This window comes from Solenopsis invicta, chromosome 2 (genome assembly GCF_016802725.1).
Source record: "Solenopsis invicta isolate M01_SB chromosome 2, UNIL_Sinv_3.0, whole genome shotgun sequence".
Taxonomy (NCBI): Eukaryota; Metazoa; Arthropoda; class Insecta; order Hymenoptera; family Formicidae; genus Solenopsis; species Solenopsis invicta.
In genome coordinates, this window is record NC_052665.1 from 12495975 (window position 1) to 12523841 (window position 27867).

The window sequence follows — 27867 nt, forward strand, 5'->3', positions numbered from 1 at the left end:
CGGGTAACATGTGCTAACCGTGTGTGATTACCTTCGCTCTACAACGCGGCTGCAGCATCCGCGCTATCCGCGTTATCCGCACCCCCCGTTTAGGTCGCTCCGCTATCAATTGCTTTATCGCCCTATCGTCGACCTGTCTCTTTTTTTGTGTCACGAGAATTGAAGTACCGCGGCAGCGAGAGAGATCGCCATTAACAAGTCTTTCGGCCGGATGCATATTGCGTAGACAATCATTAGAAAGTGACTAAGTCGAACTTGCAACACAGTTTCTTGCGAGCAAAATCCATGCGAGCCATTAGTGATACATGGTTAAACATCAGTGTCGTGAAGATACAGTTCAAGAAAGAAAAAAAATTTTGAGTGCGTGAAAAATGTGTTTCGATACTTGACGTACTTTTTATGTCAACGATGTTAATCCGTTGCATTTTGTATGTTTGTTAATTTTTATTAATTTTTAAATTTTACCGGGAAGTTGTGTGAGCTAAAAATGAAGGTAATTTTGAAAAACATAAATCAAATATGAATTTTAATTATTGTTAAAATATCACACTTAAATTGTTCCTCGAGGCAATTAACATTTTTTTTTTTTAACTCACGATCATTCGTCGAAATCATCTCGCGAATTTTGGTTAAACCGATTATCTATTAACGTAACTTTTTACTGATTCTTTTTTTTTTCAACAATGTATGAGCTCCAATTATTCCTTGCTAGGCAACACGTCATCGACAAATCCTGCCGATCTAATTGGTCGCCAGCAGATAATTGTTCGGCATCGATAATTGGTCCAATTAATTTGAACGGAAAAGTGCGTCGATAATCGTCGCGCATTCATCGATTCACCGATTATGTGAACCGTGTCGTATGCGGGTTATAGAATATCGTTACTGTCGAAAGGACATCGGCGAAAAAAATAGCCGAAACGCAAACAGAAACCAATCGTTTTGGCTGCGCGTGGTAGTGAAGTTATTGAGTTTTTATTTTGTTGCTGTTCACATCGTATGATTACAATGCTCGTCAACAGATATTGGAAGACTATTAGATTTTAAGCGCATATAAAATAAAATAAATATAATACCATATATATATATATATTTTTTTTTTGTATAAAGACACAATAGTTTGTAAAAATTTTGCCAGCATCGAGAATATAACAAATATAAAATAATCTAATATTTTTAATAATCTAATAGTTTTCTCTTTTAAATAAACGGTAAAGGATCAGATTTTTTAAAAGCAATTAAATATTGTAAATTGCTCGAATAATTTCTTTTTCTTCATATAATGGAGATTCGGATTATGTGTGAAACCTGCAATACTTGATATTGCATTGTTATGTTCGATCTTTCAACACTATTTGTCTGCCAACGGTTAAATTGCCCTAGAGTTTTCTTAGAATACCAATCGCATTCTCTCTCACTACATTCTCACCCTAACTCGCTTCTTCTACGAGACAAAAATTTTAAAATGCCACGCAGTTCCAAAACATTTTTTGGCATCCTCGCAAGATAAAGCTATTTCTCGCAACTTTTCTAACGTCTCTTCTAATTTGACAGTAAAACTCGTGCAAGGATGCAACATTCGCAGCATTAAATTATTTTTAATTTTTGTATTTGAAAACATTGTTATTAAGTTATAATAAATACATACAATGCTTTTCAATAATGTTACATCTTTTATAAATTTTTATGTGTGTTATGTATAATAATTTCTAAACAAAATTTATATATTTTTATATAAAAACTCATAAATTATTTGAAATAAGATCTTCTGTTATTAATATCATTCACAAAACAATAAATTACAAGCCAAGGTATACTAACACAATACTACCGGATGTAATTGAAAGCAGGGGACATCATTGCACAGTGAAAGAACCTACGCATGACGAAATGCATCTCGGAAGGCCTGCATTTAGGGACGCGGAGGCGTCGCATTGTTCCTCGTAGGGGTGCAGGATTATATAGGGGGCTTGTCTCGTTTAGGGGTTCTCGGCTTGGTACAGATACGTCATGATCGATAGTCTCGTGTTGTCTCTCGAAAGAGTGACGTGTTACAATTCCCGCGTCGCGTTCCGTTTTATTCGACGATCTACAATCCGTTCCTCAAAGTCCGTATCTTATATGACGACATTTCATAATATAAGATCAGTGATTGGTAACGAAATTAAATGTATAATCTTTGTTACAAAAGGAATAATAATGTAGACAAAAATAAAAACATAAAAAACTTTTGTACTCTTAAAGTTTTGTTAAAGTAAAGACAGTGTTTGGATTGTGTTCATATCTTTGTAATAACAAGTTGCTACATGTTGCATCTAAAGTTTGTGCACTAAAAAAAAGAGTTGATAATAATAATAATGATTAAGTTTTGGTGAAACAATTGTTTTATTAATATAACCAAATTTAATAATATTTATTAATTATATTAATAATAACTGTCCAAACATAATAACCAATTGGTTACTAAACAATTGAAACGGTTATTATAAATATTGCTATTTGGTAATATTAATATTTAATTGAATGCTAAATTAAAATTATTTTACCAACGCGTAGCAACTATCATCTAAGCTATATCTGAAATTATCTGTTGGCTGTTATTACTACTCTTCTTTTCAGTATAAGAGATGTATGTTTTACAATAACTTGCGCCATATTTCTTTATTTGGTCTGCTGACTCGGGGGATGACTACTTGAGCGTTACGACATGTCTCTCTCTTTCTTTCACCCTGACTGTCGGCGTGTTCATCTTCGTTTCGACTCCGTTCTTGGCCCACGCTTTCCGAGAACCCCCAAGCGTCGCGCAACCCCCGTATTCCTCGGTGCTAAACGCAACTACACAAGGGGCCTTTCTGCAGTCTTTGTTTTCCCTTTCTTCCCAGTGTCGTTTCGCAGTCTCGCGCGGGGTGGTCGTTGAACGACGGAAGCAGGAAGAAATCAACCGAGAAGGGCAAAAAGCCGGCCGACAGACGAGAGATCGCACGAGAGAACCTTCAAAAATATTTTCCACTTCTGACAAATGGATCTTCAAATACGCAAAATTAATTAATAGTTTATTTGTTATTTGCAAGAATTGCATAATCATATCATTTCAATGAAAGAGATTGAAAGGAAAGAAGCTATAGTTTTTCCTCGCGACTATTATTATAACATTAACATCAGGTAAAAGTTTCATTAATTTAATCCTCGTGCGTGAACAAGTAATCGGGACTAATTTGTGAATAATTAAAAAAGTTTAAATAGCGACATTAAAAGTGAAATTGTGTTTAAAGTATAATTACAATGTTTCATAAAAATATATCAAGTAAAATTACCAGAATAAAAAAAATTCGTGATACGTTTCACATAACGTACGTGCGATAAAAATATTTTTCTTGAATGTTATTGTTGAATATAGCAAAGCGAAATAGTTTACTACGTAGCGTTATCGTGCACCGTGTTTAGATCCGTACTATACAAAACGGTGCTACCGTGCCCCGCGTAAATAACTCGCGACTGTGAACGGTTAAAATCATTGACGAGAGCATCAAGCTCGCACCGCAATCATGCGACGCGGTGATACGCAGTGGCGAGATTCATCTCCGGAAGTTCGTCATCCCCTAAGCATCCCACGGGTTCCCCGTTCTACGGTACAACGACGACCAAGTCCAGAAGACAGCGCGAGGTCTGTGTAGCCCGCGAGTCGTCATCGGCGGGAGTATCGTCAGGAACGCGGCGGCAGTTCTGCAGGAGGCTTTGCGCACGGTGGTGAAGGGACAAAGAGAGAAAAAGAAGCCGGAGCAGCAGAGAGAGAGGCGGCGAGATTTTTCCCCACCGCTTGGAAAAACCAACCCCCCACCAGCCGGGTATCGTGGGGGCAGGCGGCGGTGGCGGCGGCGTGGAAGAGACGCGCGGCGGGCTGCGGGGGCGACGAAAAGAGGGGGCGAGGAGGGTTACCCAGGGTGGTCTCGGTGGTGGCTGGGGGCGGCAGCCTCAAAAATACACCGCAACCACACCGCGCGGCTCCACCGCAGAAGCCGCCATCTTCCACCGCCGAACCGAAACGAGACCGCGCGAGTTAAACACCCTATCCTACTTCCTCCGAGTAGAAGCTGCCCTGCCACCCGCCGAAGCAACGGCCAGGTGAAGAATCACCATCTCCGTGACGGTGACTGATCCTGACGGCGAGAGACATTCGGGATATCCTGCGATCCTCGAAGCGGAAAAATTTCGGAGATCAGTGTTGATGTGCGCGAACGAAGATATACTGCGGATACTCGTGATCGTTGCTTCGATTGTTGCAAGTTGAAATCCCAACGTCAGTGTTCACAAATTTCAATCGTTATTTAATATATGTGTATATAGATAATACGTTTTCGTGATTGATCAAGACTTCGATCGACGAGAGAGATACACGTGACGTGCGCGGTCCTCGCCAAAGTTCGGCGAAACTTGGCGCGGTGAGCGCCACGTACGGAAACATATGGTTGATTTGAAAAAGCTTTTCGGCAATATATCTCGATGTACACGATTTTAGTGAAAATATAGAAAAGTAAAAAAAAAGTGTGTGAACGGGATACCATCGATTACGGGGGTCGCCGATGTGAAACGGTGTTTTAGATACGCGCGATAAGAAAGGCACGTTGAGTTAAGTCTACTTCCGAAACTGACTTTCGACGATCGGATTTAAGTGTTTCGAACAGTCGCGAGTGCTCCTTCGTCTTCGGCAGGAAGACGGTAGGCGGAAGATTCGATCAAAGAATCGGGAATACGTAGAAACAAGGGTCGTCGAGATTGCCGACGATTCCAATAAAACGAATTTTCTCCGCGAGTTGGCAATTGAGACGAAGAAGAAGAATTTGCAAACGGATGCCCTTGCCTCCATCCCTGTGGCAGGATAATGAAATAAGGATCAAAGAAGCCTAGGGCCCGCGAGGGCCGAGCGAACCGCCGAAAAGTCGCTCGCGCCTCTCGATTCCGAAGAAAACAAATCCAATTCTCGCGTGCGGAAGAAGATATCGCTGTGCATTCGTAATGTGTTCCTCGCCATTGGTGAAAGCAACTTGTGCTCGCAAGGTACTTAGACCGTTAACAAGTGGACTCGATATATTGACCGATCTCGCGCGTCGAATATAACAATCAATTCTAACGACAAAACTTGAGAGTTTGCGGAATAAGGGATTGTAACTACTTAAAGTATATCACAAACGCAGACGTATCATCAAAGGACCAAGCATCATATCGAAATTGACACAGGAATCGATCACGTGTACAGATACTTTGTCTAGAATTCGGAAGAGATAAGGCGTAAACAATTGAGCAGCCGAACTCATTCGGGAAGCTCGCAGGGAAAGGTGACATCGCGATCAAGAAAACCAATGATAACGTTCTCATGACGAATCCTTCGCGAGATGCTCGACCCGAGGATCGGCCTCCCGGTCTAGACTATCCTGATCCTAGATCAGTGCGTGGCAATCATCAGGCGCATCAATCAGTCAGCCAAATCGGCGGGCCGAGAATACGGAGGACCCGGGCCTCGTCCTCGAGGAGAAGAATGCACTTGGCCAACGAGGTTCCCCCTCAAAGTTCGGCCGGCGGAAATCATCTCCCCGATTATGCTCTCACCGCCGATTTGCTTGCCGAGAGAACATTGGATGGACTTCTTGCCGAGCATCCTGGAGAACTTGTCCGCACAGGTAAAATCACATTTAAAAGCATGTAATTTTATCATACACGATTATTTTCTCTTCATATTGTCACATTCATGTCATAATATACATAGTAGTATAATATACAAAGAGAAGATAAAAGTAAAATATTTATAGAAATTTAACAAATACTATTTGAGCTATTTTAGAAAATTATGTAAAAAAAATATTCCAGTTTTTACAATATCTTAAGCTCTAAAAAATAATTTTTAAATAAATATACATTTCAAACGTAAATCCGACAGTACCGTACAATATATAGATTTAATAAAAGCAAATTTGTTATTTTAGATAAAGAATATAGTTCTTTTTTATGTTAACATAAGGTTCTCCACATGTGGTATGCACGGTATTGCCGTCACATTGGAGGTCGAACAAAACCCTTCCGGTAGCCTTCAAGGTAGTAGCCCTCGGAGAGGTCGGAGACGGTACCCTCGTGTCCGTTCGTGCCGGAAACGACGAGAATTGTTGCGCGGAATTACGAAATTCTACGGCTCTAATGAAAAATCAGGTCGCCAAATTCAACGATCTTAGGTTCGTCGGCAGAAGTGGCAGAGGTAAGTCCTGCAAACTACATTTTATTACGTAATAAAGTAAATAATAATTACTCAGGTAACCCCGAATTTACACAATTGCAATTTCTCTTTAAAGATCGATGCGATAAAACGCTTGAAAGTACAATATATTTTCTCTTTTCCCATTTTCGACATCTCGGTATATTTGCTTTACAAAAATAACTCTCGCTGATTGACGTCGGAAGCTCGATCGGTCTTCCGCTGGTTCGCCTTCTCTTCCGATGCGGCGTCTTAAATCATTCAGACCTTGCTACATTAAGGTGGTGCCCCGACTGATGGCCTCGTTTTTCCCGCGTCGAAAGCCAAGCACGGGCCACCACCTGGCCCCTCGTTCCATCCTCATTTTTAATTCACGCGACAAATATCGTGACCCGGTATCTCCTCGCGACTGCCGCCCACTCCACGCCGCGCCGTGCCGTGCCGGGGTAAAAGGGCGCACGCGGAGATTTTTTAATTCCCAGCTCCGCGTTTCAATAATTCAACGTTTCTTTCGTCCGAGAAGGCGGAACGCAGGGCGACGAGGGGAGAAAAAATTGGGGTCCGAGGTCTCTGAATAATGCTCCCTAATAATCGCAGCCATTACGGACGGTTAATGCAAACGTTCGCTCCTTGAAGAGGAACCGAAGTGGCGAGAGGGAAGGAAGAAGCGGCACGAGAGAACCTAGATCGCAGCGGGAAAGGAGCAAACTTTCCAACATCCTTTTTTTCCAACCTCGTCTCTCCTCTTTCCGCGTATAGGGGTCGAGGTAGGGAATCGGAAGATACGAATAACGAGGCGTCCTTTAATTCCTTTAATTCGACCGAGTTGCACCACTGTTCTCTTCGTCCGCCTTCTCCCGTCGCTCTCCCTTTTCTCGTCTTTTTCCCGACGACGTCGAACTTTCGAGAGAGCAGTCACGAGCGTACCCGGTTAACGAGGGGGTGGTCGACTTGTTTATGGCAAATTGGAAAAGGAAATTGCGGGGTTTGCAATATCGGCGAGTGCCGCGCTACTTTTGTCTGACGGTAGACCCTAAACGGCGCCCTTCTTCGCTCCCATGACTTATTTCGGTGGTTATTTTGGACCGCGTACTCATAAATCATTATTATAATTCACCCTGTCGCATTTTTCTTTCGAGTATCAACCTCTTTACGAGCGACATCAACTTTGAAGCGTTCCGCCTTCGTTCGAACGGTGATGTGCCGTTAGGATGCGAGCCTTGGTCGCATTCCACATTGGCCTCTTCCACTCCAAAAATGGAGAGATCCAAGATACTCGTTACAGAACAATGGAGACCGGGGAAACGGTTTCCAGAATTTTTTAGCGGGACTCGCGAATGAAGATATCGCGGATATATAGGAAATTGTGGAATGGAACGGGCGAAGCGCGAGCGAGAGGGACGGAGTGCGAGGGGAGGTAGATGGAGGTAGAGTGGTTGGCTGTAAGCGGCTTTGGTTTCCATGGCAGTAAGCCCTCATTACTGTATTACGGGCAGCCCCTAACTACCGCCGGTATGCAACGATTTGCCTCTAGATTCCCTATATGAGAGTGATGGCAAGATCGTTCCGCGCGCACGTACCACGATCGCTGGATCGGCGAAATTTTCTTTCCGCACATCCGCGTGACGCCAGCGAATTTTTGCAATTTCCATTAAATTTCAGATGTGCGTCGAACGTCGCATCGGTTGAAAATAACGCGCGCGTGCGACGGATGCGTCGAAAGAAAAGAAAATTTGCAAAAAAGGGGGAGAAGAAAATTAAGCGCACTGCGCTTAAAGGTCGGCTCTGCAGGAGAGGTGAACGTTATTATCTGCGAAAGAAAGGGCAAACAGATCCCGTTGAATAAATCGAAAATTTATGATGTTTGTTAGCGAGTCACGTTGCGCATATCGCTGCATAATACCGCAACGAGGCGACGAGCCCCGGAGTACATTTTATATACAGATTCCTCACGCGTTCCACTCGCTTTTTTGCCTTCGTTGTTTTGCACGCATCCCGTGCTCGCGCACTACCGACTTTTTCGGCTGCAAATATTTGTCTCATGCTCGCCCGCGGGCTTTGTCAGGCCAATTTAATATTGCGAATGCGGACGAAGAGAATTGATCGTGGTCGAAATGCGTGACGACGTTGATAGGGTGGCAGCCGAAATCCACGCGGTGCGAAGGAAACGAAGAGTGGCGCTTATCTGCTTGCGTAATTCTTGCGTCGGTGTTTGTTCCAAAATTGAACAGGCACGTTGGCCGAAAAGCAGATTAGTTTCAATTTTCTAAATCTCTCTCTACCTGCACGAATCAGAGCCCCTGGGATCTTGGAAATATTTCCAAGCACGTATTTCTGTATAAAAATTTTATATAGAGATAACGGACGGCGATAAATTTAACATATCGTCAGGTTTTTATCTTTTAACAAAATATAATTTGTCCGATTCCACCCTAGCAGACGCCAGTCGATTGTTTCCCGACAAACTCCTCATTTTGTCACGGATAAAACACGGACGTGGTCGAATGTACGAGAAAAAACTTAGACGCGTCACAAGCTGGCAAGTTTTTTCCCTGGCTCGCGTCGATTCGCTCCGACCCTTTTTAATCGACTATAATCGCTTTCATTCGGTCTTACGCGCTGACCTAAAAGAGGGACCTCTTCTAGCGCGATGTGTGCGGCTAGCGAGTGTAACGACTACGGTCAGGGGTTACGGGGGTGACGGCGGAATATTATCATACCGGCGCAGGGGCGTATATCACTCGGCCACCCCTTTCGCTCCCGACAGGGATTAGCGTCAACCTCCGACTGCTAGGAGTCACGGGCCGTACGGAGACGCGGCTATATATATACGTGTTTCTCTGCGATGCGTCGGTGTTGGGGCGCGGATGAGCGGAGAGCGCGGCGCGGGGCGACGGGAGAGGGTGGCGACGGGCGTAAAAACGACGGGCATAAATACCGGAGTTACCTGTGTTTTATGACGGTCCGGCCGAGGTATAGGCAGGAAGAGAGCGCGAGAATCCGAGGGAAAGCTCCGACTATCGACAGCCAGATCCTGACCGATGTCCTGGCGCAGTGGATCCCCGTCTCGCCCGTAGAGCCGCCACCGCTCTCCGCTTCTCTCTTTCTCTTTTTCTCTCTTTTCCTCCCTTCTCGTGGAAGGAGGACCCCCCGCCCTCCCCCGTTTTAGATCGCCGCCGCATGGCGAGCGTTGCAACATGTAGAGTCCGAGTTTGCCCCTGCCCTGTCGCGAACGCAGATCCGAATCTTCGATATCTCCTTTATGATTCGAAAGAAAAACGCGTGGTTCGAATATCGACGCTTTGGTCATTACACATCACGCTGCGCGAAGCGTCCACCTAAATTGCCTACATAAACTACGAACAGTGATATATCTTGTCGAACAAAATAGCACGTTCTCAATCATGAAAAATGATAACGAACAATTTTCACCTTACGTAAGACAGCACAAAATTCTTTCGCGATAACGGCAAAGTTATTCGTATGAGCTACCGTGAAGAGAGTTTCGTACCGAAAATGATTTAATAAGTCGTAAAGGTCCGTCGTCGTTGAGAAGGGTCGACGTTCGTTTTCATCGACCTTTTAAAATAGCGGCTTTCGGTTCGGTCGACCGAACAGCTGTTGCAATCACTTGCTCCCTGCATCGACAATACTTTGCTTTGAAGCGTGCCCAATCCACTAAAAAACTTCCCCTCGATTTGCTAATCCCCCGAATTATAACGAGCCACAGACACTTCATTACGTGACGTTCCTTTAAAAAGAAATCCGCTGAGTAACGAACGAAAGCGCTTAATTTCGAGATAAGATAAAAAGAAATTAATATCGAATTATGGTTTCGTTCGAATTTCCAAAAGGTTTAAAAGATTTGAGCTTCGACAAACATCAACGTTTCAAAATAAATCTAATTCTGAAAACAGAAAAATTAATTTCCGGTGACAATGACGAGCAATTCCCTGAAGAAGTGCAACTTTCAACGTTAGAAGATATTAGCGTTTTCGAGAACCCAAACGCCAGAATTAAATCTACGAGAACTCGGTGGGCGAATCTCTCGCCGGTGACCACCTCGCGGCGACGTTTTTTGCCAATTAAAAATTAAAAAATCCATCCCTCGGTCAAGTAAGGGATCGCGGAAGGGACTGCGAGGGAGCGTGGGGAGGTCGAGGAACGCACAGTCCTATGGGGGACGACTGCGCCGAGATTTTCTACCGATTAAACATTATTTTCCGCTCTGGTCTGTAGTATGAGTCGCATACGTACGTACATATCCGTTTCTTTCACATATATTAATTCCACGTTTCCCTACTTTATTTTCTCGATATTTTTCGCTCCTCATTCCGTCGCGCCAACAGCAAGGCAGGCTTTTGCAAACGCTTCAATGACCGCTCGCCCGGTCGCGCCGTCGCATCTGAAAGTCGTTATACTCGACGTTGCGATTATTGCCAGTGAGAACTGATCCTCGCGCAAATTTATTCCGCAGCAAGATTCCGGCAAAATCATCGCGAAAAAAAATCACCAAACGTATACGATGACACTTTTTTCTTATGCTTATAATGATGAATTTTTATTAATAATGCTATATAAATAAAAAATTGATAAAAATAGTTACCAGAAACAAAGCAATAGACTCTTTTTCGATACTTTTCAATAATTAACATTTAGCAGGACTAAGTGAGCCAGACCGGTTGATAATGCCAGAATAAAAATAAACAATTTAATAAACAAGTGTAATATTTAGAGTTTTAATTTGACTCCTTAATACTTGAGACGTATAGATATACAAAACAATAATTTCCGGACCGACAAAACCTTACGATTCATAAAGAAATCGATTAACTTAGGGATGTAAAAACTCTTCAGTTCAACACTCTTTCCGCCTGAGTCTATTGTACAACGGACTATACAATGTAAAAGAAAAGGACGGACTGTTTTTAAGAATAATGCCTGAAGAACATGTGCAGAGATTGAAATGGATATGAACATCGCATCAGAGCAATTTGGCTGCATGTATCGTTAGGGATAATAATTATAATTGTAATTCGTTATTGTTTAAAGTTAACATCAATGAATACTAAAGATGTTTTTAATGTCGAATATCGAATGTCTATCTTTGTGTTGTAAATATTACACTTGTTTATTAATTGCTTATTTTTATTCTGGTATTACCAACTATCTTGACCCTGCTCTCACTTAGGCCTGCTAAAATTGATAAAATTATTGACATTTATACACTGAAAACATTGTACTCTCGAAATAAGATGACTATGTACTGTGCAAGTCTTTTTAACACATGCATGCAATCATAATGAATAAGAATATATTCTTCTTTTTTAGAATATCCTTTGAAACTAAAAATGTATTTTTTTTTTAACAATCTTCTGGACAATAACATTCTATGCAAACTATGTTTTATTTCGTGTTTGTAACAATTATAATGTTATAATTAAAAATAGGTAATGCAGTTTAGTATTCTAATTCGGATGATAATAAAAAGTAACTTGAACACTTAATCAAATCGTCACAGACAACATGCATACTTTAAAGATCAGTATTTCTAATTTTTATTAGTTTGTTTTTAACGGTCGTAATCGGCAGAAAAGTATATTTCAATAAGGTTTAATATTTTAAAATAATGTTTTACATATTTGTAAAAAATCAGTCCTTATCCTACAGTAAATTCCATAATTTTATCTTGCTTATATATTATGTATTCTTATCAAAAATGAAAACTTTTACTTATACACTTGCTTATATACTAAAAAAGTCTTGTTACATTATTTAGATTCAATCAATATGTCTGTTCAAAAACGGATGAATCAGAAATCTTGTAAGAATTACCAGATTATAATAAAGTCTAATATTCTGATTATAAAAATCTACAGTCCTATTATAATAACCAAAAATTCTATTTAATTTCACCAAAACTCATTCAATTTTGTATATATGTCTTCTTGATATAATAAAATTATTTCTCTCAGTATATATTCTTGTAAAAATTAAAAATATCTGCTACTGATTTATGCTTAGAAAAATTCTTTCTAAAGTCTTAGAAAGAATTTTTCTAAGCATAAATCAGTAACAGGTATTTTTAATTTTTACGAGAATATATACTGAGAGAAATAATTTAGAGAAATAACTTAGAAAAAATCTTCATAATCTATTTTAAAAGAGATTACTATTAGAGAAAAATTCTTAAGTTGAGAATACAATTTTTCGGCGTAATCCACTTTTTATAATATATTTTTAATTAGTCCCCAATATATTCGCTCAGAGAAAAATTTCTTTAATTAAAAAATATATTTGAACCAAACAAATTTGAGTTACACGATTAAAGAAAAGCTTCTTTGATTCGAAGAAATTTCTTCATTCTTCGCAAACTTTTTTTTAAATAAAAGAAAGTTGTTTTTAAAACCAAAACAACTGAATTATTTCTTATATGTTGGTAAGTACTTTGTTTGAATTAAAAAATTGAACAAATAATTTGAACAGATAATTTATTTACTTTAAAAATAGCTAATACCGTCATTTGTTGAAATCAAATAAATTTTTGTTTTCACTTTAATTTAAAAAAAATCGAAGTTAAAGAAAGCATTTCATCAATTTAAACATATACATAACTTTTTTCTGGGTGTTCGTTTAAGATTCCGAACGGATGAGCGCGTATGAGACAAAGTTAAAAAAAAAAAATCCCTTTCAAACATGTCACGGCGGCATACGTTCAGCCTCGTTTACCATGATTTGGGTAGTCAAAACGTCAGAATCTTAAAATACGGCAAACACTCCGAAATAACGATCCAAGCAACCCTCGCACTCGCACTCGCTTTGCCGGCAAACAGGGGAGTTTTTAACACTGCATGATCCCTGAGTAAACTTAGGGCGAACGCCAACGTTCTCGTGTCTTTTCGCACAATTCTTGTCGCGTAAGTGGACGCGAGCCAACCTTGTCCGCGAATTAATTTCTCAGCCGACTCGTTCGCGACCGAATCGTCGCGAGGATATCCGAGAACGTTTTGCGTTCTCGCAAAAATTTAAAGCTCGTCGCGTCTCAGTTACAATCAATCGCCTTACGCGAGTATCGTATGCCCGCGTCTTTCCCTTCAACGCAAATGTAAAAATCTAGATTTGAGATATGCTAACGGGATACGAGAACGCAAAAATAGCGAGCTATTCAATAATCTTTCGAAAAAGTCCAGTATGAAAAATTCTGCAGCCCATTCGGACATCATAATCTTTATGGATCCTCTCAATCGCGTCTGCGACCAGGCAATATTTTGTTGGATAAACGTGACGTACGATGCGTGTGGATTAGTAATTTTTTTAAACTTGTTTGTGAGTACAAAGGATGCTGCCGTAGGATGAGCGAAATCCTCGGTGCATAAAGAAGCGGCCCAAAAAAGTTGCACACTGTTTCCCAATGTCATAAATCGCGTGGTAAATCAGAATCGGTTTCGCTGTAATCGGATCATTGCAAAATTTCGAAGAATGGAGAAGCCGTTTTCACGTGCAATTGGCCACCGTGAGCCTCGCTCGTGTACAACCGATGAATTAGAATCTCGCTAGAGACGTAGATAAGTCGGGGAAGAGGGAACGAGAGTGCCCGTAGACCCCCGAAGGGTAGATCGTTCTTCCAGCGAGTTACACATAATGCCTCATAAACACCCTCAAAATGCCTGCCATCACCCCTGCATTGCCGCCGCCCTCTCGCGCCTGACACCACGTTGGCAATAAACTTCGGTCTCGTTAACTCTCAGCCACGAAATCTCTCCGACGAGATCACATCCATCGCGAGACACGTGATTTGATATATCGCTTGGGGATGTGTATTGTTTGAAAACGCATGACAAGCAACTTTTATTAAAAGAAAAAAAAGAATAATACTTTGAAAGAGAAACGATCACTGATGAAATCAAGTAGAATTTTTAATTATTATAATAGGATTTGATATTTTATAACCAGAAGACATTTGAGACTTTACTATTCGGTATTTCCTAGATTTCTGATTCGTCCGTTTTTGAACAGCATACTAATTGAATCTCTGCCAGATTTCCAATTAATGCAACAAGATTTTCTTTCAGCAGATAAGAAATGGAAGATGAAAAACACCTGACACCTCACTGGGAAACAAAATACGATGCGGAAAATGTAAAATCAGTTTCGAAGGGATATTTGGACAGGCATCGTGAAACACACAACGTGACGCGCAAAATAGCGGCCAATCACCGCGCGACGCAAAAGGGAGCGCGCTGGAAATGGCACGGCTCCCTTGGCGAAGTTAAAGTCCGGTATTTCGCCCGGCGACGGGCGGTAAGCCGGTTAAATGTCGTGGTTCACCGTAAAAACGCGGTCGTTTACCGGGGGCCGGCCGCGCTACCATAAAATAAAACTACCCGACCACGCGCGTGTACATACCGCCCGCACTTGGCGACGCCATTATAAGCTGTATAACTTTATTGTCGCGTAGCGCGGAAAAGCGCGGAAAAGCGCGTAAATGCGCCCCGCTTCGCTCTCTCCGCGTATCCCGCCGTCGCTGCTATTTTCTTCGTTTGATATTGCGATGCGACGCGACGCGACGCGACGAGATGGCTGGCCGCCCCCGCGTTTTATTTCGCGTACGCGCGATTACCGGGGCCGAGGTTCGATGCGTCGAACGCGTGACGAATTCCGTGCGACGCGCGTCATCGATTGAAATATTTGTGCCGAAAACATCGAAATTTAGTAAACGGCCCGGCCAGTTACGAGTCGCGCTTCATCTGCGCGTTTGCCAATATTGTTCCAGGTCATCGACGGACTTGGAGAACGAAAAGCGCTAACGTGCGAAAAAAAAACATATTAATATGTGAAATATTTACATTATAAAAATCTGAAGCTGTGCTTTGACGTATCGTAGCCCCAGTCAATGTAAAAGTATAATCGCGATGAGATATATTTAAAAAAATTAAAAATACAGAATATACTTATACACTTGCAAATAATTGAAATAGTACAGAAACAATAATACAAAGTTTAGAATAATACAAGAGAATTATCACAGTATTGTAAATATATTCTGTTAAAATTAGTATTTTTTAGAAATGTTTGGGCAAATTATTGTCTCAAAATTTCGAGTGGAGGAATATATCGCGTCTATCGAATAATGTTGAAAGATAAAACGACGAAATCGCGCGTGATGGGAGACTGCATATTTCAGGGGGTCGCGTTTAGCGTTGGCAACATTAACATATTCCAGCCTATACGGGAACAAACATCGACGCAGTGGCGTCACTCGTTCACCCCTTACTTCCGGCACATTTGTGTTTTGTTTCCAGCAAGCGCACCCCGGGCGCATTGCCGTTTTGCTCGTGCATGCCGTCGAGCACATATCCTTCGCGATAGCAACAGATTAAATTTGCCAAGAAATTTCAATTCAATCAATCGCGATAGCTACAACCGTCCAAAACAATTCGATTAACACAGTGATAGTCATCGTTACGTAAACGCCTGTAAAACACATTTGTTTCAAATTAATAAAATACAAAGAGTCTCTGACTCAAATGAATCAATCAAATAATTACAAAAAATAAGACCTTTTTATGAGCCACCGCAGTTGTTTGTGCGTAAAATCGATTATTATTAACAACGATATTCAAACGCTTCGATCCTCTATTGGATTCTCTTCAGTGAAACATGTGTAAATTACATCCGTAAATAAAGTTTATTGTCTCCTGCTGCCTCAAGCAAGTTCAAAATAGTCAAGTGTTTGAAAATTAATTATGTTTGTCATTATCTGAAGATGGAGCGTCAATTATTAAAAATAACGAAGTCAATAATTTAAAACAAAAAACGGAAGGCAAGCAATCCGAGAGGTGAGACAGCGAGTCCATGTCGGTATAAGGACAAAATAAAAATGATGTAGAAAGAGCTGACAGATCGAATTAAGAGCTCTTTCCACCATGTTCATCTCGCTATCTCACAACCAATAAAAAACTTATTATCTATGAGGTGCTATCTATTATATCGTTGTAGATCAGATTGAATGAGTCAGTATCGCTTTAAAGATTCAATCCTTATTTGTTTTTTTTTATTTTTAATAAAAATCATTTCTGATATAAAATGTTTAATACTGTTTAATTTTTCGTCAAGTATTAAAACATTGTTCCAATCAAAATCATGGTTGAACCTCAAGCGACAGTCTATAATTACAGACGTTTAAATTGTATTTTTTCGGATATGATTTCCATGTTTCCTAATTCTTTTTTGTAGTTGCCTGCCCGTTTGGTACACGTACATACGATGCATTGCAGTTTATGCAATTTATTTTGTATACCACGTCTGCGGGTGTTGCACGTTGATGGGAACGGGATCTTTAAATACCCTAATAAATCTACGCAACTTATTGACACCTGTGAACGCTACGGTTATATAAGATATTTTTATTTTTATAAATTTTTCTCCTATCCCCGTTACATATGGAATCGAGAAAAACTGGAATCTTTTCTTCACTAGGCAAAGTCTCATTATTCTTATTTTCCAAAGTGAAGTCCTTCACATTTTTTTTTTTGATTGATACTAAGTAATTTGTTTTGTAGTCTTTTATAGATCGTGTTACAAATAAAAACTTTTGATTCCGAACAAAGTTAACTTTTATTGATCGTGTTCAAAGTCAAAACATTTGATTCCGAACGAAGTTAGCGGCTTATTGCAATTAGGAGAGGGCTTTTGTGCCCCGCCGATGGGCAATAGAAATTTAATAATAGAATACATTAAGCATATTGGAAGTAATTTGTTAAAACTACAAATTAACAATAAAGAACTAGTTAGAAACAAATTCTTTCCTTTTGTCAAAGATCTAAAGCATTTGGGTTCTAAAAATTATGAGAATACTGACATTGACTCACGAGTTCTGTCGGCGGTTTCACGTACAAAAAAAATTTATCAGAGAAAATCAGAACATTGTGTTTACAAAAGCTGAAAAAGGTAATACCGTGGTCCCCCTTAATGCAATTACATTGAAAAAATGGAAACGCTACTCTCAGATATAAATACCTACAATCTTGTTAAAATAAATCTAATTAATAAAATTTTGAATAATTTAAAATGTATGTTAAAAAGATGGCTACAACAACGATACGTACAATTTACCTAAGATACACAAGGAGAGTTTTCCTTTAAAAATTATCATTTCGTCTTCAGGTAGTCCACTACATAACTTAACTGCCTTCTTACGTAAAGTGTTAAAACAGAGCTTTCCGGAGCTTTACGTTCAGCCACATTAATAATAGTTTCAAACTCTCTGACAAATTACAAGGTTTAGAAGTTCACCAAGACCATAGTCTAATTTCTTTGGATGTGATTTTCTTGTTCACCAATAGAGGATCAAAACGTTTAAATATTGTTGTTAATAATAATCGATTTTACCACTTGTACGCACAAACAACCGCGGTGGCTCATAGAAAGGCCTTATTTTTTGTAATTATATTTGTTTCATTTTGGCATGCATAAATGCACTCTTACTAGACTATAATATTTGGTTAAGTAACACAAAACATAAAAACGAATGCAATTCACGATATTGTGCGTACTGAGAATATTTCTTTTCGTGGTCGGCGAATTGGATATGAATAATAGAGCCGACGCAAACCAAGGAGCGCGGAATCAACGTGTGTCTTTATGGTTTTTGATCTGGCAACGGAGCCAAAACACGATACGCTGTATCGTCCCATTGGGAAAAACTCGTCTCTCGTTTTACCGCCAGGAGATAATTCTTTCTCATCTCCCAACGTCTCTCCGCTTACTTTCGTTTCAGGGAAAAGCTTCACTCTGACGATCATGCTGCAGACGTCGCCGCCGCAAGTGGCCACCTTGTCGAAGGCGATCAAGGTGACGGTGGACGGTCCAAGGGAACCGCGATCGAAGACAAGTGAGTACAACTTTGCCTACCGAAGATAATAACTCTTTACTAAAGTCCCTCTACATCCGTATGCGCGAGAGAAATTAATTAAGAATTTTTAATGAACGAGGCAAACCCCGACGAACTATCAGTTGCCATCGAACAGTGACGACAATTCATGAATTCATCCCACGTTGCAGGACACCAGGCCTTTCATCCCTTTCACTTCGGACCCCGTCCATTCCCCTTCGGACACCCGCAGGACCCGCTGGGATTCAAACTGTCGGGTAAGTCGGTGCTCTCTAATCAAAGACACACGCGCGCGGCCTCCCCCGTCATCTTCGTCGCAACGAATTTGCGCCTGGGTATACCTGGTTCCGGTGAGGCTCACCTTCAGCCTCTCGGCACGTCTCCCCGTCGATAGATAACTAAGTTTGCAACCCCGTGCCGTACCCCTCCCGAGAGGAGAGCAACTGTGGCAACTTCGGCGGGCCAGGGTCGACGCCCTCTTCTCGCGCGCCTAGCTTCGTGGCTGCGAAGGGTGTCAAAATTGAGCGTCGGCAGGCACCTACTCAAAATTGAGTTTTGCTACCGGCCTTTAAGTGAAGAAGACTCTGATTAAGCCCCAAGCGCGAACTCTGCCTTTTCGTTTCGAGGAAGCCGCTCGGGTTCCCGTTCACGGGGAAGTCGCGAATAAACTTTGGCTCCGTTAACTTTATCATCGAGTGGCTCACGGTGCGGTAAAATACCTTTCCAACTTAAACGATCAAGTAGAATCATTTTTTTGTTTGAGACTTTTGACATTACAATTTTATGATTTATTTGCAATATTATTCGCGAAATATTTTTGATAAATGCAAAAAATTTCATTAAAACGCGAAATATCGCTCGGGATTGTTTTTAGCGTTGTAATCAATCGGCCTTTTTCTTTGGGACGATAATGCGTTCGCTGTAATATAAACGATGGTTTAAACGATTTCACCGTCGCCAACGTTTTCGAAAAAGTTTTCAGGTATCCGGCCGGTTCGACAGGACAGTCGGGTGGCACGAATTCCATTGAAACTCGTTCGAAGCTCCAAATTTTGATGGGACTAGCCCGGAGCAGTGAGGGTCGGGTACTGATACTGGTGCACCGACAGTGTATTGTTTCGGCATGATAAGCGGCTTAACGGAGCTTCGCTCCCTCCTATCCCCGAGGCGTACTACGGGATGGCAGTCCTGCCGTCGATTTCTCGCTGCTGCTCCCGTCCAACCCCCGCAACCCCGGTCTGCTCAATCAAGAATCAGCCACTGCCGCGCCCGGTAGTACGCCGGAGCTTTAACTTTTCTTCTCTTTGCCGTCGCGTAATTCGGTTCGCGAATTGTTTTAACATGATTTCTCGACAAATCATTGACACTTGGACTAAATTACAGAAATCATGCAATATTTTTTAAATAAATCGCAGAAATTACTATTTCATTTTTTAATAAAACATAAAAAAAGAACGAACAAAAAACATGGAAAAAAACATAAAAAGTAAACAAATCACTGTTTTTTAAATCTTAACGAGCCAAATAGATTTTGTTGGAACTAGTAAATGCTTTTTGTCAATTTTAAAGAATATTGATTCATTGGAGCTATAATACAAATGATTAGCGTATCGTTTTAGTACGACGATTAATTGTATTCGCACAATTGGGTCACCTACATTGTTTCGGCTAGGATACAAACGGCACTCAACGAATATCGATCGGTTTATTTCGAGTGATGTGCTCGCGAGTTTTTTCAACCCTTTCGCTCGGGGTTCGTCGGTCGACACACAGGTTGCGCCTCCATCCAGTCCAGCGAAGGGTCGGTCAGTCGAGCACCTTTCGAACTTTCAAAGCTGCCCAGCCGCTGGGTATCGCTGACTAGGTAAGGGTGTTCAAGAGGTGGTTTATTAGATATCTACGCCAAGAGGGTTGATAAGCAGAAAGGGAAGAGCACTATCAAGGGTGTGAGACGAGTGGCTGGCCGTGCAGGGTTGTTAAGGTGCCCATTGAGGTGTAACTAGGGGGATGTTATTAAATTTCGTTCGGGCCTACCTCGACAGCAGGGACGAATTTTATGGGCTCCCTAAGGGCTTCGTGAGAACGACGAAGTCCGACGGATGGGCCATTCGCCTTTTCTTCCTTTCAGTCTCCGATATCGTTTCTAATTTTATCTTTCCGTCAATCTCAATATATCAAAATAGCATGTTTTTTAGTGTAATTAATTTTACATTGCACAAATATTTTTGTCTTGCTTAAAAGTAACATTTACGATTTTTAAGAAAGCATTTTTTTTTCAATGCCTTTACGAAAAAGTATTTCAATAAACTGATTACTATATCAGTAAGTGATATTTTATCAGTTACTGATACAACTAATCACTTTATTGAAACAATTTTAAAACGTTGAATATTTTTCCTTTCTTTTTTTTTTTGCTAAAAGTCACTTACATTAACCGTAATAAATGCGCGAGTTATTTCAAATATAATTCTAAATCTCAAAAATCTTGTAATATTCCAAAACGTTGGAATAAACAAGTGTTTTTCCGTTACAATAATTTTTAAAAACATTACAGTGTATTTAGAGGCGCGATCACTAGCAAGCTTAGGGAAAATTAATATATCCGGTGACAGATACCACGGCAGATCGTCGTTGAGATTGTCCATGAACGAAAACACCCCGATCGCACACGTCCCCGGAGGCCGAGCCCATCGTCTTTGTCAGTCTGGCTAAGGGGATGAAAAATCGCGAGGTGCCAAGATTCGAGTTAACAAGAACAGCTCGTGCAGCCCCAATCTGCCCTTCCTCTTTCCGCTCTCCCGTGTCAATTAACCGCCTACGAGGGAGACGCGGGGTGGTAGAGGGGTTGAGGAGAGAACCGGAAAAATCGCGACCCCTGTTTCAATAAGGTGGCCTTTACCTCATTTGGGGGAGATTGTTAGGAACGCTCAGTTTAAAACTGTCGCTTCGCTTCTGGATCGTTTTGCAGTAAATTCGCGACTTGCTTTAAAGCGGATCTCCCCTCTTACCGAACATATAATTTGCTATCAACGATAGGTAAAGTTTTATTTTGTATTCTACATGTTTTGAGACTTATTTTATATAAATCTATCACTATTGTAATACTACTATAATAACTATGAAACGTGAAAGTATCGTAAATCTTGTTAACTGCTAGATTGACCTAATCGTGACAAGTCCTATCGTGGTCTGCTACGGATCGTCAGATCGTATATTCCTCTTTCGAACTTGGACGCTATCGTACCTGATTTACGATGCGACGCGTTTAAAAGGCTCTTTCACGTATACGGAAAACCGAACAGCGGCAGCAACCCTTCGAGCGTGCGGTCCTTAAAGGGAACCTTTTTAAGGGTTGTTCCTGTCCACCCCCCCGTGTCGAATCACTGCGGATCCTTTAAATTCGCGTCACATTTCACCCCCTCAGTGCGTCTTGTAAGGGAGTCTCGGGGTTCCGTCTTTTAATCAGGTCCGGCGACCAGGACCTTTCTCTGGAAGCGACGGTAACTAATGACGCTCTCTCTCTTTCTCGCCTCAGTTTCATCTCTCGTCTCTTTTCCTATCGTTGAAAATCCACCGAGCCTAAAAGATAGAAATCTGATAGTGTCTAGCGATATCCTTGAAATCGATTTATCTTAACCTGATTTCTCTTCAACAGAGTCCTACATTAATGTGACATCATAGAATCACACTAATATGTGCAACTATTAAACTTAATATATATTGTTTTAAACGTTGTTTACATCACTAAATACAAGTAAAGAATTATTAACTGACAGAACTGCTAGATTGATAAAAGTGTTTTTTTTTTATTTTTACACGTTTTAATTTTTAAAACAGAATTAAATAAAATTATATTATTTTCTAGCACACCTGTCAAATCAATTATTATACAATTACGGTATAAAATTAAAATTAAAATTGTTTATATAATCATGAAACACAATAAATGGTAAGAATGAAAATTTATGCATCGCTGAGCATTGCCAATTTCTTAAAAGATCCGTCATTTTTGCACTCTTTCTCGACTTCAAAGAGAAAATTTCGCGGCAGCGGAATAAAGATAGAATAGAAGGGAGAGAGAGAGATAGCAATTTTCTCGTCCTTTCTCGAAATATCTCCTCGTAGAGCTTAGATCGGTGCCAGGGACCTTTCCAGGGTGGCATTTTAGGGGTTGCTGCGACGCGATAATGAGAACGGGCGCAAAGGGTGGGTGTGCAAAGACATCCAACCGGCAGTAGCTAGAGGATAGAACGCGGGGTGGAAAGAGAAACGACGAACGAGTTAGAGAGAGAGAGAGAGAGAGAGAGAGAGTAACAGAGAGGAAGCAAAGAGGCTATGGAAAGAGAGGGAGATTGAGCTCCGCAAGGGTTAACGCCTTAGCAGCAAGAAGGGCGTTTTTAACGCCTGTTTTGCATAGATTTGAATAGATAAGACAGACAGGAAAATACGCGAATTAATTTATTATGTATCTCAGAGTGGTGAGATCAAGGAGGTTTAAGACGAAGAACTTGAAGAACTTGCCCCCTTCGTTCACACAGATGCGTGACAGGCTTCGAATCAATGTCTTTAAAGCGTCTCTCAGGTTTCATCATTGCAAATCCACGCATAAAACTTAAGATAAATCGAATATTGAAGAATCGAAAGACCTTACGAGACACGATTTACGCGATTTATTTTTAAATTCGAAGAAACTGTTATGATACTGTGGTAATAATTGCGAGTGAAAAGTGTAGCTGAAATTTGAAATCGCGTCCCGCCAACGAGTTCTGTAATCGACGTGACCAAATTTAATTCACTTCGCGGGTGGCTCGGCGGCGAAACGTATATAAAGCTACGCTTAAAAGCTCATATTACACGTGACGTCACATTACCGCATCTCGGGAACGGCGCGACCAAAGTACGTAGCACATTTTGAGCACGCTGCTCGATAATACATCATCCCTTAAAGCCCCCGATGGAAGGCACACGCAAAGGCAACTAACCCTAGGGCCATAACGTTTAAGCTTAACATTTCTCACCCCTTAAAGGGTAGCAGCGGCTCCTTGAACCCTTTCAGCCTTGCGTCTCCCGCATACTGTCTCCCTCACTCTCACTCTTTCCCGGATCTCGCCGGGACCCACCCCTCATTAGTCTTCATTTGTTTTCGGAATTATCGCCCGCCAGCCGAACCCAACTCGGCACGCGAGTTCCGTCGAAAGAGGGTGCACGGCATTTTCGAGGTTTATTAAATTGAAAATATGTTACACCCGCTCTATAAAAAGAATGCGTGTCGTATCGAATGTTTCTGCAATTCTGTGCAAAATTGACAAAACAATGTTAAGAAAAGAATAGTTGCTAAATATTCCTTAAAAATCGAATTATTTCCAAAATAAATTTGATATCATATGTTAACAATTATAGAATCATCAATTGTTATGATTATTAAATCACGGTTTTTTTTCTTCTAATTTTATCACACAATGTTCTATCTTTGCGACCTCTAGACGATGATTAGCATTAAAATTTTCATCATTTAAAATCAAACACTTTATCGATGATATACCGGTAAAAAATGATCTTTAAGACAGCCTGAACTCGATTGACAAAGTGACGAAAAAGCGACTCATTGTTGGTTATCGAACAACGTTCGCATGCGTCCGTCATCTAAGAATCCGGGTGTCTGAAGAGCTTACCGAAGCGGTTCTTATTCATGCTTCTGCCAACAGAAGCCGTCCGTTGGCCCCCGTAAGCTCGGTGGCAGCGGTGCTTTCGCGCGTCTCTTATCGTTTTCTTAATCCCCCTCATAAAGTAGGAGGGCTACGAGCTCTCACACGGCTAGTCCGTTCAGTGTGCCACGCCGGTGTGGTAGGACGCGAGATAGCGGTGTCCTCCCTGGCGAGCGCGCGCGGCTTAAAGAGAGCTTAAAAATCACCCCTTCGACCCCTACCGAGCTTTTTCACATCCCACCACCCGCCGCGGCGCGACTGGTGGGAGCGTGCGAGCAACCAATGAGGCGATCTGTGTGACTTGATGGTCACGCCCTCGTGCCAGTGACCGGACAATTCTCCCCGCTACGTCGAAGCAAGTTTCCCCTGTTTGCCACCCCGCCGGAACTCCTACCCCCGTCGCGCACGGTGGCTTCGCGGCAGCCTTCACGGAATTTTTAAACTGCCCCGCACAGATGACGGCATAATCTGTTATTGATCAAGGTCTTTCGAAAAACCGATACCACGTTGATGACCACGGTGCTTACTTCTTACATCGTTCTTCTTGCACCACGACGTGTCGAAAATCAATTACATTGATTACTTACTCATTATGTAAATTTTAACAAATAATATTTTCTTCTCATAACTTTTCAAAGAGGCAGGTAACCTTTATGAAAGAAATGCGTTTTTCTTTGAGAGACAAAATCAATTTACTGTTTTATAAATACGTGTGCAGTAATAGCAGTGATACGACTTATGTCAGTTGGTTTGTCCAAACGATCACCCTTGAAACGAACTTTTTGATGTCATAAATTTAATTGCATTCAAACACATGCTTGTGCGGTCGCGCGATATTGGCTATTATCGAAAAAAAGATGATCGATCGTCTCTGCATTCTCTGTTGGATAAATTTAACTGTCCATCCACGTCAAATCCGCCTCTACGTCAAAGGGATGCGTTTCTACGACTCGAACTGTCAGTCGATCACCGTTTACCTGCCAAAAATTATACACCGTCATCGTGATGCCTAGAAATATGTTACGTCTTGTCACAAAACAATCGTATCAGTCACTTTCAGGTACTGTCGTTTACACTGCGTTACACAGTTCTAAAAATCATATTCAGTTTCGCAATGTCAATTTTTCATAAATGATTACCGAATATCCAAATCTTTAGATTACTTAAAAATTATACAATTATTTTTTTACGTTTATTTATTTTTACAATTATTTATTATTTACTTGTAAATATATTTTCCATTGCAAACATTTCCAGACGATATAGAGGTCACCGTGGCGCGATGACAGCGGAGACGCTGAACAAACAGAATCCTTGGAAATGTGTAATCTGCATTTCTTTGATTGCACAGGATTGCAACACCTGGGTCTGGAGCAAGGAGCGGGCCAGGGATGGGGTGGGCTACCCCGAGGATCTCTACCACCGCACTGTCTTCCACCGCCTCCCGGTCATCACCCGCACACACATCCACAGCCGGTTGGTGCATCGGCCTTCAACCCCTTCCATCATGCCATCGAACAGAGATCCCCGAGGTTGCCTGGACCTAACGCCGGTAAAGATTCTTCTCATAAAGAATAAGAATTCCGAAGAAATTTTATTGTAAATCATACTCTTTAAATCGAAATCAATGAAGTCTTACGGATTTCAGTGTTAAACTTTTAATTATATTAATCAAAAATATATAAATTATTATTTAGTAATAATACGCTGATTTTAATTAATAACATAAAATATACTCTTTTTTAATCTCTAAAAAATAGTGAATAGTCACTGATAATTACAATTATAAGTATAATATTACAAATCAATGAATAATATATTCATTTTAATTTAGAAAGTACAAGAGAACGATTTATGTTTAAGTAACAGCGTTTTCTCAAGAGAGATTAAACAATTAATATGTTTAATTGATATGTCCATAAGAATCTTCGAGGAATGACTTGGGTCCTATCAGCGTGTCAGTGAGGGAAGTAACGCCGACAACGTCACCCGGGAACCCCGGACCGGGCTTGTTGACGACGGCTTCTGTGACAGCACCGACGCCTCCCGCCGAGTCGACCACTACTACAACGACACCCAGCCCGTCTGGACATCATTCACACTTTCAAGGTAACAAAGACATATACAGCCCGAGATCTGTCCAATGATCCGACTCTTTAGGCATGACCCGAGGAAGGCTGATATCTCGTTTGTAACACAGGTCTTCATTTGCTGGGTGCTACGGGATCTATCTTCGGATCGATATTCGCACCATTGTTACCACAATCCTCTTGGCTCTACAACCCCCTGTATCACACGCAACAGTACATCCTGGAGCCGGAATGGCACGCTTTGGCCTTGAGAATGGCTCAACAGCGATTGCAGAGGCCGGATCAGGCCCGATTGGAGGAACTCAGGAAACTTAGAAGCAGCAGCGACAGTCCCGAAAGCAGCACGAAAGACGAAGAACGGAGAGGAGACGATCAAGGTGCTTTGCGCCGATCCGGACTGGATAGTCCTGACGATAGCATCGAAGTGGACGATAAGAACGATCAAGATCTGAATAGAGACCGCACTAGAAGCGATGAGTCTATACCCGAGCAAGATTCTCCGCGAATCTCACCGATCAGAAGCGACCTGGAAGATGCAACATCCACAGATGCCACCTTCCAAGAAGCATCGATTCATCTACGGCAGAGTATAGAGAATCTAAACGACTCGGACCTCCAAATCGATCAGGATCAGATCGCTCGTCGTGGCGATCTCACTGTAAAAATTCGTCTAGAAGGTACTGTCGATCTTAGCACGAAGAAGGGTCAAGATAAGGAAAACGTCGGCCAAGATCTGACGACGCGAAGAAAGGAGGATGGGATAGATGTCGAAAGGGAAGCCATTAGATCGCGAAGAGAGAGAAGTCCTAAACCTAGACAGGTGTGGAGACCTTATTAAAAAATAAAGCCAGTACGTTCGTTCTGCGAGAATCCTTCAGGCGCGACGATTTTAACGAATTCGACGATCAAGACGTGGAATGGATTTGATTGTCGAATGAGTACAGATTAAATTAAATACGACCTAGGCAAATTTTATCACGTGTTTTTTTCAAAACTTCGTTTCGCTGAGAAATCGGCGAATATTGATCAGTTCCGTCTCGATAATCCGAGACTGACCTCAAAAGTGGAGCTTGCACGATGTTGTAGAATAGTTTAGCAATGCTAAGCGATGTATCATCATCGTCAAGTTGTTGAGGGATAAACGGAACATGCCCGCTCGAACATTTCGCGTAACGTAATGCGGTAATCGTCTGCTTGGAAATTAATTATCAAAACTTTCGGACGAACTTATTTGTCGAAGTTACTTATCTACTCGTATGCCCGTTGCGGTATCGTCTAAGAACTGTCATGGACTCGAGGACTAACCAGGGTTTACGTTCGCATATAGTATGTACATATATACAATGACGTCCGATTATTATATAAGTTAATGTTTCAAGTAAACGTTAAGCACACTACCCTCTCGTCATTCCGATTAACAATACTTCAACTTTCTGAATGTCTTATCGACTACACGAATATGCTGTTGAAGCGCGCGCATACACGTGAATTTTAATTCTGAAGAATTTCTTATATAAGGACATGTGTTCTTCCTCGTTTATTTTACCTCTTCGAAACACTGTGCTATGTCGACTGTAGAAAAGAAAATACTCGTGTGGCAGATGACATTTGGGGAGTTTTCTGGTACAAGCGAAATTACGAGCAGCCTCTACAATGTAAATATCACTATATTAAAAATTTCAAATTCCGGCCGAGTCACGTCTTTTATCAAACCATCGTCTCCTTTTGTGAAAGAGTGTCAAGTGTTTGGGGGCTCAGAGATATATCCATATATTGGTATCCATAGAAAAAATGTCACTATGTTTACCCATAATTATCGTTTACACATGATCCACGAGTCGTTTTGACGACGCTGTATGTATGCGTGACTACTGGCCTTAATCAAAATCATTCATTGTTTAAGTACGTCATCAAATAAAGTAATATCATCCGTTCCAT

General features: G+C 41.2%; 1 protein-coding gene across 1 annotated transcript; it reads left to right on the top strand.

Moving 5' to 3' along the window:
- On the top strand, positions 1-27867 carry LOC105196761. Its single transcript, XM_011162849.3, has 8 exons — positions 1-493; positions 2883-5675; positions 6014-6244; positions 18021-18134; positions 18305-18391; positions 25191-25391; positions 25763-25948; positions 26040-27867. The coding sequence occupies exons 2-8, from the start codon at positions 5372-5374 to the stop codon at positions 26765-26767; spliced, it is 1851 nt and encodes a 616-aa protein (XP_011161151.2). The 5' UTR covers positions 1-493; positions 2883-5371; the 3' UTR covers positions 26768-27867.